This window comes from Eublepharis macularius, chromosome 14 (assembly GCF_028583425.1).
Source record: "Eublepharis macularius isolate TG4126 chromosome 14, MPM_Emac_v1.0, whole genome shotgun sequence".
NCBI lineage: Eukaryota > Metazoa > Chordata > Lepidosauria > Squamata > Eublepharidae > Eublepharis > Eublepharis macularius.
This window is the reverse complement of record NC_072803.1, coordinates 903,588-913,749: the sequence shown is the minus strand read 5'-3', so window position 1 is coordinate 913,749 and position 10,162 is coordinate 903,588. Positions and strand designations below refer to the sequence as shown.

The window sequence follows — 10,162 nt, the reverse complement described above, 5'->3', positions numbered from 1 at the left end:
GCCCAGGAACCAGAGAAGCCCCCCTCCCCCCCTCCGTCCCAGCGGTGCTTGTAGCTGGAGACTTGGCTGCAGGCCGCCTCTAGTCTGCAGCAATGGAGGGGGCGCCAAATGCACCCCTCCCTTCTGACTCAGGAGTCCCAAACACAGGTGGCCCCCATGGCTGCACGGGGAGGCAGCCACCTCCTTCTGGCCAGGCCCCCCGCCCTGCCCCCCCCCACACTTTCCTCTGCTTGAGTAAGTGAAGCCAGGATCCTGGGGCGGGGGGGGGGGGCGGAATCCCATGCCTTTGAGCAGCCCTGGGCTGCCATTGCCAAACCTCCCTAGCGACAGTTGCGCTGCAGAGCTGGGATGGGGAAGGGCAGCTTCTGACAATGAAAGGGGACTGAGGAGAGGGAGGGGGCTCGGGAGGGAAGCCGGGAGGGAAGGGCCCGTCTGGTGCCTGAATCAGTCTACAGGGGCTGGCTTGCACACACGCGCACGCCCCCGCCCCCCGGCAATCTGGCTACCTGTCCTGCAAGACCGGGCAGAGAGTTCGCTCTGTAGGAAGAGAGCAAAGTGGCTACAGAAGGGGGGGCAGCGGTCAAGAGCCTGCTTGGCATGCAGAAGGTGCCCAGGTCAAGGAGCTGGTGACGTGAGAGGCCTTGACCCACTGCTAAGACTGCCGGGGAGAGAAGGGGCCTGAGGCAGCGTCCAGGTTTCACACTTTATTTGACACGGATGGATTGACTGATTGATCTTTTGTGTGCAGAAGCAGAGCGCTCATGCAGGCCCCACCACTCCTCCCTCCCCCGTTTTCTGCTGGCCCAGCCAGCTTGCCAGCTCCTGGGCCAAAGGGGGTTCCAGGGCTCCCACATGCAGGATATGCTGTGGCAAAGCAGAGTCAAATGGGCAGTTCTAGCCACTTGTCCCAGGGCTGCACCTGCCAAAAGGGTCCGTGCTGGGCTTGAGTGGCATTTCCGAAGAGGCGCAGAGAGGCCGGGGTCTGTGCTTCTCCACTGGCTGGGAGGGGCTGCTGAGAGCTGCTCCATCTTCCCTGGTGCAGTCTTGCTTGTTCATCATACGGGAAGGTTGCTGTTTATTTTACATGTTTTAAGGAGTGAAGGAGAGGCCGTCTCGAGATAGTTCAGCGTCCGTTCAGATAGGCTAGCAAGGCAAGCAACTCTGGCTTTGCCCTCGCTTCCTTGCTATGAACAAGATGGAACAGATGCCCAACGGCTCTGGGGCGTTTTGCTCCCCTTTTTCCTTGGCCCAAGCAAGTGACACTCCCACCGACTTGCAATGCTTCCGGCAGCTCTTCCTTGGAGGGACAATGACACCAAGGCCTCCTGCTAGGCTGTCTGGGGTCTTTGTGGCTGCCTCTGCTGTCTGCTTGTGAGCTCAGAAACTCTCCAGCAGGGAAATGCTAAGGATGCCCACGTGCCAGTGGCAGTGCTGGACACGAGTCGCCACCCTGACCTTTCCATCGCCCACGCAGAAAAGCCATTCATGATGAGCAATTGCCCCCATTCTTAAGGACAGAGGAGCAGCTTGGGGGCTTTGCATCCCCAGGGCAGATAACGTGGGCAAAAGGCATCGAGGGAGTAAAAAGCAAAAGGCATCGAGGGAGTCAAAAGCCTCTGCAGCACTAGGCAAAGGCCGAATCTAAGCCCTCGAGGCACACAGGGCTGGGGGAGCAGAAACGGGGTGAGGGGCCAGCCACGGCAGCATGTGGCTTGTGAAATGGGCACTGCTCAGCGACCTTCTGGGCAAGCTTTCAACTAGGGCCGAGCCAGGTCCCCGCTAATCCACTGGGACCTGTGGCTCACCGGGGCTGCGGGAGAAAGCAAGGGGGGGCCAGACGCGTCTGGGGATGTGGCCTGGAGACTCAGCGTGCAGGGCGAGGAGGGCTGCCGAGAGACGGGGGTGGTGACCTCTGTCTCGGTGGTACTCTCTGTCCTCCCGGGGCCCAGGATCTCCTGCAGGGTGGCTTGTCTCAAGCAGCCCCAGTCGTGCAAAAGCCGGCAGGCATCGTGGCGGAATCGGACGCCCACAAAAGCATAGAGGATGGGGTTAAGGCAGCAGTGGCTGTAGCCAATCATCTCACTCACGATTGTGGCGGTATTCAGCCACGGCATTCCGCAGCCGCTGGGCTCCAGTTTGGTGAGCGTGTCCAGGAAAATGACCACGTGGTATGGGCTCCAGCAAAGCAGGAAGACCGCTGTGACCAAGATGGCCATTTTGACTGCTTTCTGCCTCTGCAGGCGCTGGGACCTACATAGCACCCGCACAATAGCTGTGTAGCAGTAGCACATGAGCACAGAGGGCAGGAAGAAGCCCACAATGTGGTAGAGGAAGCGAGTGGCCAGCCATGCGTTGCTGCCGTGGATTCCGTCCTTCTGGAAGTGGCATAAGCTGATGTTGCTGCTCTCTTGCCAGACCTCTGTAAAGAGGAAGTCGGGCAGCGTCAACAGGAGGGAGAGAAGCCAAACCCCCAGACACGTCAGGTGGACGGACAGTCCGCGTCGCTTCTGGAAGGTCCTCACGGCATACACCACAGCCAGGAAGCGGTCCACACTGACGCAGCCCAGCAGCAGGCTGCTGCTGTAGAAGTTAACCCTGTTAATGGCACTCAGCACCTTGCAGAGGAAAGTCCCCAGCACCCAGCCGGCCAGGCACTGCACCACCCCAAAGGGGAAGGTGAGCACCAGCAGGAGGTTGGCCAAGGCCAGGTGGAAGAGGAATTGCTCGGTGGTGGTGGTGCGGGTGTGGCGATAGCGCCAGATGATCACCAGCACCAGGGAGTTGCCCAGCCCCCCCAGCACGAATATCAGCAGGTAGACCAGCGGCACAAAGAGCTTCTTCAGGGGGTGTTGGCGGCCGTCTTGTGTCTCAGAGCACAGGTAGTCATCGTCATAGGCTGAGTTGTTGTCTGATGCGTTGTAATTGAAGGGCTGGGGGGAGAGAGAGGCATTGCAGGGTGAGGCCCCTGCACGGCAGGGACCCCCGTGCCACACTGATTCCCTGTCTCACCTCTCTGTGATGGCAGCAGAAGAGAGAGGAGCTGCCATGGGGGGGGGGGGGAGAGCATACCGCTGATCTTGGCCATGTTTGCACGGTAAAACTTGCCTTTCAGACTCCTGGACTATTCCCAGAAGTGGTGCTTGGATTCATAGCTTCCTAGAGTTGGAAGGGGCTTTGTTAGGTCCTCTAGCCCAACCTCAGGTAGAGCATTCCCAATGGATGGCTGTCGGTCATTTGCGTCAAAACTTCCAGCTAACCCCCAGTCTGCCCCCCTTCATAACTGTTCTTACCATTAGGAAACTTCTACCCAAATATCCCCTCCTATTGCTTAACCCCTTCACATCTAGTCTTGCCTTCTGGGAGTCTTTGCCCTCTTCCATGGAGCAACCAAAGACAATTATTGTGAATCCTAATGAAGCTAATAATAACCAACTCACTACAATCAGTTTCTCAGTTATTTCATAGTTTAGCCAACAGTTGCAATCACAATGCCCTTATTACTTTATAATATAATTCTTCAATTGATGTAATTATACGCAGACCTTATATCTGAACCTATACATGAAGTGCTAAAAATACATATAATAGATGATAATTCCTATGACCAATACATATATTGCACAAGGAGTCACTTGAACCAGTTATATGGTTTAGTCCAATAAGTTCAACAGGTCATGACTAGGGCCGTTTCCAGAGTTTTGCACGACGTCGTGCAAAACTCGCGTGAGAAAATGCGATATTTCGCGTTTTCCCCGCAAGATGGCGCAACGTTCCGGAGGCAGGTAAGCCGTCTGGAAACGGCCTAGGTATAGGTGTGTCTGTGCAGAGTAGAGTCGACCATCTAATGGGCTGACCGGTTCGCTGAGAAGGTCCCGTTTCTGGCTCTTTATCAAAGATGGACGTTAGACCTACATAGTTCACATTTCCTCGGTACATGCAACTGAAAGATTAATCACTTTACCTTTGGATATGGTGCCCTTGGTGTATTGGTCATAGGAATTATCATCTACTATATGTATGTATCTTTAGCACTTCATGTATAGGTTCAGATATAAGGTCTGCGTATAATTACATCAATTGAAGAATTATATTGTAAAGTAATAATGGCATTGTGATTGCAACTGTTGGCTAAACTATAAAATAATTGAGAAACTGATTGTAGTGAGTTGGTTATTATTAACTTTGTTAGGATTCATGATAATTGTCTTTGGTTGTCGCTATTCGTGATTTTCCGTGGCTTTGTGTAACATTACGCTTCCATGGGGCAGCTTTTCAGGCATTTGAAGAGTTCAACCATGGTCCCACTCCGTCTTCTCTAGGCTAAATGTGCACAGTTCCTGCAACCTTTCCCCTTAGGATTGGTTTTGCAGACCCCCCCCCTTCCCAAATGGCACAAAATCACCAGGCTGTAACCACAAGTGACATCAGGAGAAAAGCTTTAACAGAACTGGTCTTGAACGAGAGCCAAGTTGAAGTGAAAGGTGAAACCGCTGTTGCTAACAGACTATGGCAAGCCGGGAAGGCCAGTGCGCGTGGTTTTACAGATGTGGGGGTGGGCTGCAGGGCGTGGAGGCCAGCCCAGATCCTTTATTGGGTAGAGATCTGATGCCTCTGCAGATTCTCTGGCCCTTTTTGGCTGGCTTCAGCCTCAGTGTGCCCTTTGTGTCAACACCAAGTCCCCACTGAAGCAGAGTCCGTCAGAGTCAAGGCTCCAAGAAGCCCGGCAGCAACTTCCAGGGTAGAGTCGGAGTTTCGTGGGGCAGTGGGACACACCAGTGAGGGAAGCTCCTGCACGAGTGTAGTTTGCAGGTGAGGAACCACCTTCTTCAGGGTTCAGGTAAGCCCCCTTCTCATCCCTAAACGTTTCAAACTGTCACACTAGCTATGGAGACAAAACAGCAGCAAAGCATGAGGCGGCTACTCAGAGTAGGGTGGCCAGGTCCCTTTACCCTCCCAGCAGGAGGGGAGACCAGGCACTCACTCTTTATGTCGCTGCTTGCACGTGCGCACACGCCTGGCCTGCTGCAAAGCATGGGAGCGCTCGCGGGGCGGGGCGATGATGCCGCTTCTGGGAGTTAGATCAAGATGGGTGGCCGTGTGAGTCTGTAGCAGTGGAAAAGAACAAGAGTCCAGCAGCACCACCTACAAGACTAACAAAAATTGTGGTGGGGCAGGAGCTTTCATGGGCCACAGCTCCTTTCTTCAGATACTTCTTCAGAGAAAGCTCCTCCCCTACCACAGATGTCGTTAGTCTTGTAGGTGCTATTGGACTCTTGCTCTTCTTTACTACTGGGAGTGACGTCACCGTGCCCCAGGAGTGCTCCCAGGAGGCCTGTTCCCCTGCCTTCCCTGCCCCCCCTGTCAGCCAGGAGAGTGGGGGGGGCAGAGGGTGGGAGTGGGGACCCCCCCCCTGCCCCCACCGGGAGACTTGGGATCCCCAAGCCTGTGTTTTGCAAGAGTGCCACATGCAGGATTATCTGCCAACTGAACAGAAATAGTGTGTATGTGTGCTTGATGTGTGGAGCTCTCAGGGGACAGGTTCACTCCCCTGAGCCAAGGGTTGATGACCTGGAGAAGAGGGGGGGCGGGGAAATGTGGATGAAACGTTCCGGGCCCTGCTGGAACCGTCACGGCTCATGTGCAGACAGCTCTTCTGCTGTTGTGGAGACTCAGAGTCTCAAGGTTGGAGGGCGTCAGGCTGGAAGGGTGACCTCTTAGAAGGGACCCCTTCCTCCTCTGAGGTATGTGGAGAAGGGGGAGGTCTTCATTACTGCTACTGCCTGCAGCCACATGGATTGTTTTGTTTTCTTTTAGTATTCTGGACTGTAAAATCATAATTACAACCATCTCCCAAATAAAACATATTTACTATATTTATAGCCCGCCTTTCTCACTGAGACCCAAAGTGGACTACACAATGTAAATTGATGCAATCGCTATGATGGGACGTATAGGAAGCAACGTACTAGGACCAAGATTACAGACATCTGGATGCACGTGGCAGGTTAGACATAATCAAGAGGGTAGATGCAGTGCAGGGAATGGTATTACCTCTGTAGAAAACATTGCAGTGACAAGAAGATAATTTCAAGTGGGTTGCTGTGTGAGTCTAGTAGAAGAGCAAGATTTGGGGTCTAGTGGCACCTTAAAGAACAACTAGATTTCCAAGGTATGACCTTTCAAGAGTCAAAGCTGACAAAGGGAGCTCTGAGTCTGGAAAGCTCCATACCCTGGAAATCTAGTTGGTCTTTAAGGTGCCACTGGACCCAGACGATGCTACAAACAGGGAGTAAACCCTAAATTAAAGAGAGATTGTTTGTAGTCCCTTTTCCTGAACCATTCTGTTATAGGATAGCACTGTTACCTTTATAGAAAATAAGCTATTTTGGTCTGCAATTCCCACCCTCAATGATTTAGGACTCTTTCAAGAATGGCTGGATTGCTCCCAGGAACAGGAAGCAATTAATTAAACTGGATTCTGCCCCCCCCGCCCGCCTCACCATATCAAAGCAACAAGGGTGCTGCATGGGGACAGGAGTGGGTGGGGTCAAGAAGGCTGCCCCCTCCGTCACCTGAGGACCCCCTGGGCTGGTCTGCCCTTGATGCCTGCAGCTCCTGTTCCTCTCTTCCTGAAACCAGCCCAGGGCTGTGAAGACAAAGGCACTCCCCTTGGGGATGGGCAGCGGGAGACGGCTGTGGCTTTCCTAGGGGCTGGAAAGAGGGCCCTAAGCAAGGAGGCTGCGTCCTGCGTGTCTAAATGCGGCTCTTGTCAGAGTAAGTCCACTGAACTGAATGAAAATTCTGAGCAAGTAGTTAGGACCTCTGTGGAACTCTTCTGGGGCTTGTGGCACTGCATTCTGAGCCCCGTGGAAGCCGCCTCCTCCTCCTCCATCTTCCATTCAGTACTGGCAGAGTGTCCCTTCGGCCATGCCACGGGGCTCCAGGGCTACCAGAGGGTCCTGGCCTAGCCATCACGTTATCAGAAGGGGAAAGAAGGGAGGGGCCAGTGGCTCTCTGGAGCCCAGCAGGGGGTAGGGTGGGAGAGAGCAGCCCTCTTGTCTCCCCTGGGGCTGGGGCTGTGGTCCTGCCTGCAGCGGAAGCCCCACGAGCTGTGAAGTGCCTGGGGAACCACCTCGACAGATGGCGCCTTCCTCTTGCGGGGACCCGCCCAACTCCTACTTGCAGCTGCTCTGTGTGATCTGGTTGGGGCTCAGTCCCCCATAACTTGCTGCACTCCTTGTGTGGTTTCCCAGCCACCATGGCACCCCAAACACACACCCACACTCGTGTGCTCCTACGCACCGTGCTTCGCTCCATGTGGCTATGCCAACTGCCTCTGAGGGGCCATGTTGACATTTCAGCCATGTCTGGCTGGCCACCACCATCACTGAGGGGCAACCCACAACTGGGCCAAGGGAGAACTGCCACTTTCCTTCGGGAGGCATCTCCCGTGTGCATTTCGAAGGCCGTGGACACCAGACTGTGGCATGCACCAGCCATGGGAGCTCAGTGGCCGGAATGTGGCCAGGCTGTCTCCTGGGGGCTCAGAAGCAGGGGAAGTGGAAAGAAGCCAGGCCTGAAGAATGGCCCCTGGCGCTGGGAGCCCCGCAAGAGCTTGATAGCCCCGTTTACATTCGCCCTCACCCCCTGGCTGCTTTGGCTCCCGGCTGCCACTGCACTCTCCAGGCAGATGAGGAGGAAGTCTGGCCTGGCTTTGAGGACTGCGGCCGGCAAGCAGGACGTTTCCGGACACTGGGAAGCCATGTCAGAAATCCCAGTTGCTGAAGTTTACTAGCCCAGTCTGAAGGCACAGCCAAGTACCAGGTCTTTGCCCACTGAAAGCACGGCAGCCGAGTGGGCAGGGCAAGAGCAGCCAGGTGCCAGGGCCACCTGCGAGCCTTGCATTTCCCTACAGCCAGAGCACCGACAATCCTGCAGTGCCACAAAGACTCACAGACGTCCTTTTAGTTCTGGCAATCCTTGGGTAGTTGCCCTGAAGGCACTACAGGACACTCTGGCTCCGCTGCATGAGACGTTTCCTGAGCCAGACAACGGGCTCCTCAGCACAGCCCTTGCAGCAGCCTGTTCTGGGATAGTGAACCTCGGGAATCCCCTGGAAAACACAAACCACACAGCTCCCCCAGTGCCGCCTTCTGCCCTCAAGTTCTGCTTGAAGCATCTGCCCAGAAACTTAAACGTGCTCAAAGCACATGGAGTCTCCTTCAGACCCTCTGAGAGGCCCCCTTTTCCTGACTCCCATGAGAGCATCCCTTGCCCCCCCCCCACACACACGGTAACTGCATCAGAACTGCTCCAACTCACCATGTCCATGTCCGGAAGGAGGATGCTGTACTCTGCCATCTTCTGGGATGCAGCCACACGCTGCCTGTCAGGGCTTCATCAAGGGAAAAGACTTGAGTAGCAGGACAAACCCTCGTCCTGTGATTTACAAGGCAAATTTTCTTTCAAAATGCTGCCACACAATTCTTTAAATGGGTCTTCCTGTCTAGGTTGCTCAAATTAAGCCTGCCCCATTTGAGCAGGAGCAGCTGATAAAGCTGCCAAGGCTCTCTCCCCCCCCCCCACCGGGCAAGGACCTCGTGAGGATAAATGGAGCCCCCCTTGAGACAGGTGAGGCAGGAGCGGCAGTGTTTCAGTTTAGGGACTCTTGCGCCGCGGACTTCCCATCCCTTTGGAAAATGTTTTTTTTTAAATAGATTTGTATTGGATGGGTCAATATATAATCAATTTCAAATACAGATACATTCCATTTCAGTTCCCCTGTGTATATTTCCCCACCCCCTCCCCTCCCCTCCCCCCTTTTCAATAATGACTTCCAACAGCACTCCAACCCCCCGTTATTAATAATACTTTATTTCTATACTAAAGTTGTTCTTTTCTTATTATTAGTAAAGATCTTAATTATATCTTATCTTACTAAATTTCTTTAAAACCCCTCGAAAGACCATAATTGTCCCTTAACATCCAATTTCTTTTCCATGTATTTTTTCAACTTTTTCCAATCTTCCAAAAATGCTTCTGGATCTTGCTCCTTCAAGTTTCTTGTTAGTTTGTCCATTTCAGCCATGTACAACAATTTCCTTGTCCATTCTTCAATTTCAGGTATTTCTTCTCTCTTCCAGTACTGAGCATATATTATTCTAGCTGCTGATATCATATAACAATATCTTATCATTTCTATTAACATCTTCCAAATGCAATGATAATAACAACATTTCTGGATTTTTTGCAACATTATAACAAAGTATCAAAGACATCTCAGTACATATTTTGGTCCAAAAGTCTCTAGCCTTACGACAAGTCCACCACATATGAAACAGAGAACCTTCATGCTCCTTACATTTCCAACACTTATTAGATAGCTGTTTGTTGGCTATGGCTAATTTTTTCGGTGTTAAGTACCATCTATATAGCATTTTGTAGCCATTCTCTCTAATACTGGTACATGTTGATATTTTTAAAGTATTTTTCCATAATTGTTCCCATGCTTCCATCGTTATTTCATTATTACAATTTATACCCCACTTTACCATTTGCACCTTGACTGTTTCATCTTCTGTAAACCACTTCAATAACAATTTGTACATTTTAGAAATTATTTTACTATTATCTCCCAACAGTAATTCTTCTAGCTCTGAATTCTTGGTTCTAAGGCCTGTTTTCCTTTGGTCTGAATCAAATAAGTCTTTGATTTGTCTATATTGCAACCAACCATATTTGAATGGCAACTCCTCATTTGGTTTGAGATTCAACTCATTATCTGTTACTTCTGTTAAGTCTTTGAGAGTAAGCCATTCTTTTCCTTTATATTCTAAGTTTGGGTTGATCACCTCAGCTGGTATAATCCAAAGTGGTTTCTTCTAGTCTATAAATTTTTTGTACTTTAGCCAAGTCAACAATAAATTTCTTCTCAAATAGTGGTGCTGAAACATTGCGTCCATTTTATACTTATCGTACCACATATATGCATGCCATCCAAATAGTTTATTATAACCTTCCAAAGTTAGTAGTTTGCGATTGGTTAAAGACACCCATTCTTTTAGCCAGACTAAAAGAATTTACTCATTTATTTGCATTATTTCTAGTCCGCTTTTCTCACTGAGACGCAAGGCGAATTGCACAGCACGAGTCACTACAATCA

At 51.7% G+C, this 10,162-nt stretch overlaps 1 protein-coding gene across 1 annotated transcript; it reads right to left on the bottom strand.

Moving 5' to 3' along the window:
• Positions 1-1,681: 1,681 nt before the first annotated feature.
• Positions 1,682-8,387, bottom strand: CXCR5 (C-X-C motif chemokine receptor 5). The gene is made up of 2 exons (XM_054997719.1): positions 8,323-8,387; positions 1,682-2,930 (listed from the first exon to the last, which is right to left on the bottom strand). The coding sequence occupies exons 1-2, from the start codon at positions 8,359-8,361 to the stop codon at positions 1,758-1,760; spliced, it is 1,212 nt and encodes a 403-aa protein (XP_054853694.1). The 5' UTR covers positions 8,362-8,387; the 3' UTR covers positions 1,682-1,757.
• Positions 8,388-10,162: the final 1,775 nt, after the last annotated feature.

Excerpts from the sequence above, each read along its gene's own strand:
- CXCR5 (XM_054997719.1), bottom strand. The coding sequence starts at position 8,361 with ATGGCAGAGTACAGCATCCTCCTTCCGGACATGGACATG. Across the intron at positions 2,931-8,322 it reads TCCTTCCGGACATGGACATG|CCCTTCAATTACAACGCATC; the intron begins GTGAGTTGGAGC and ends CTCTCCCCCCAG.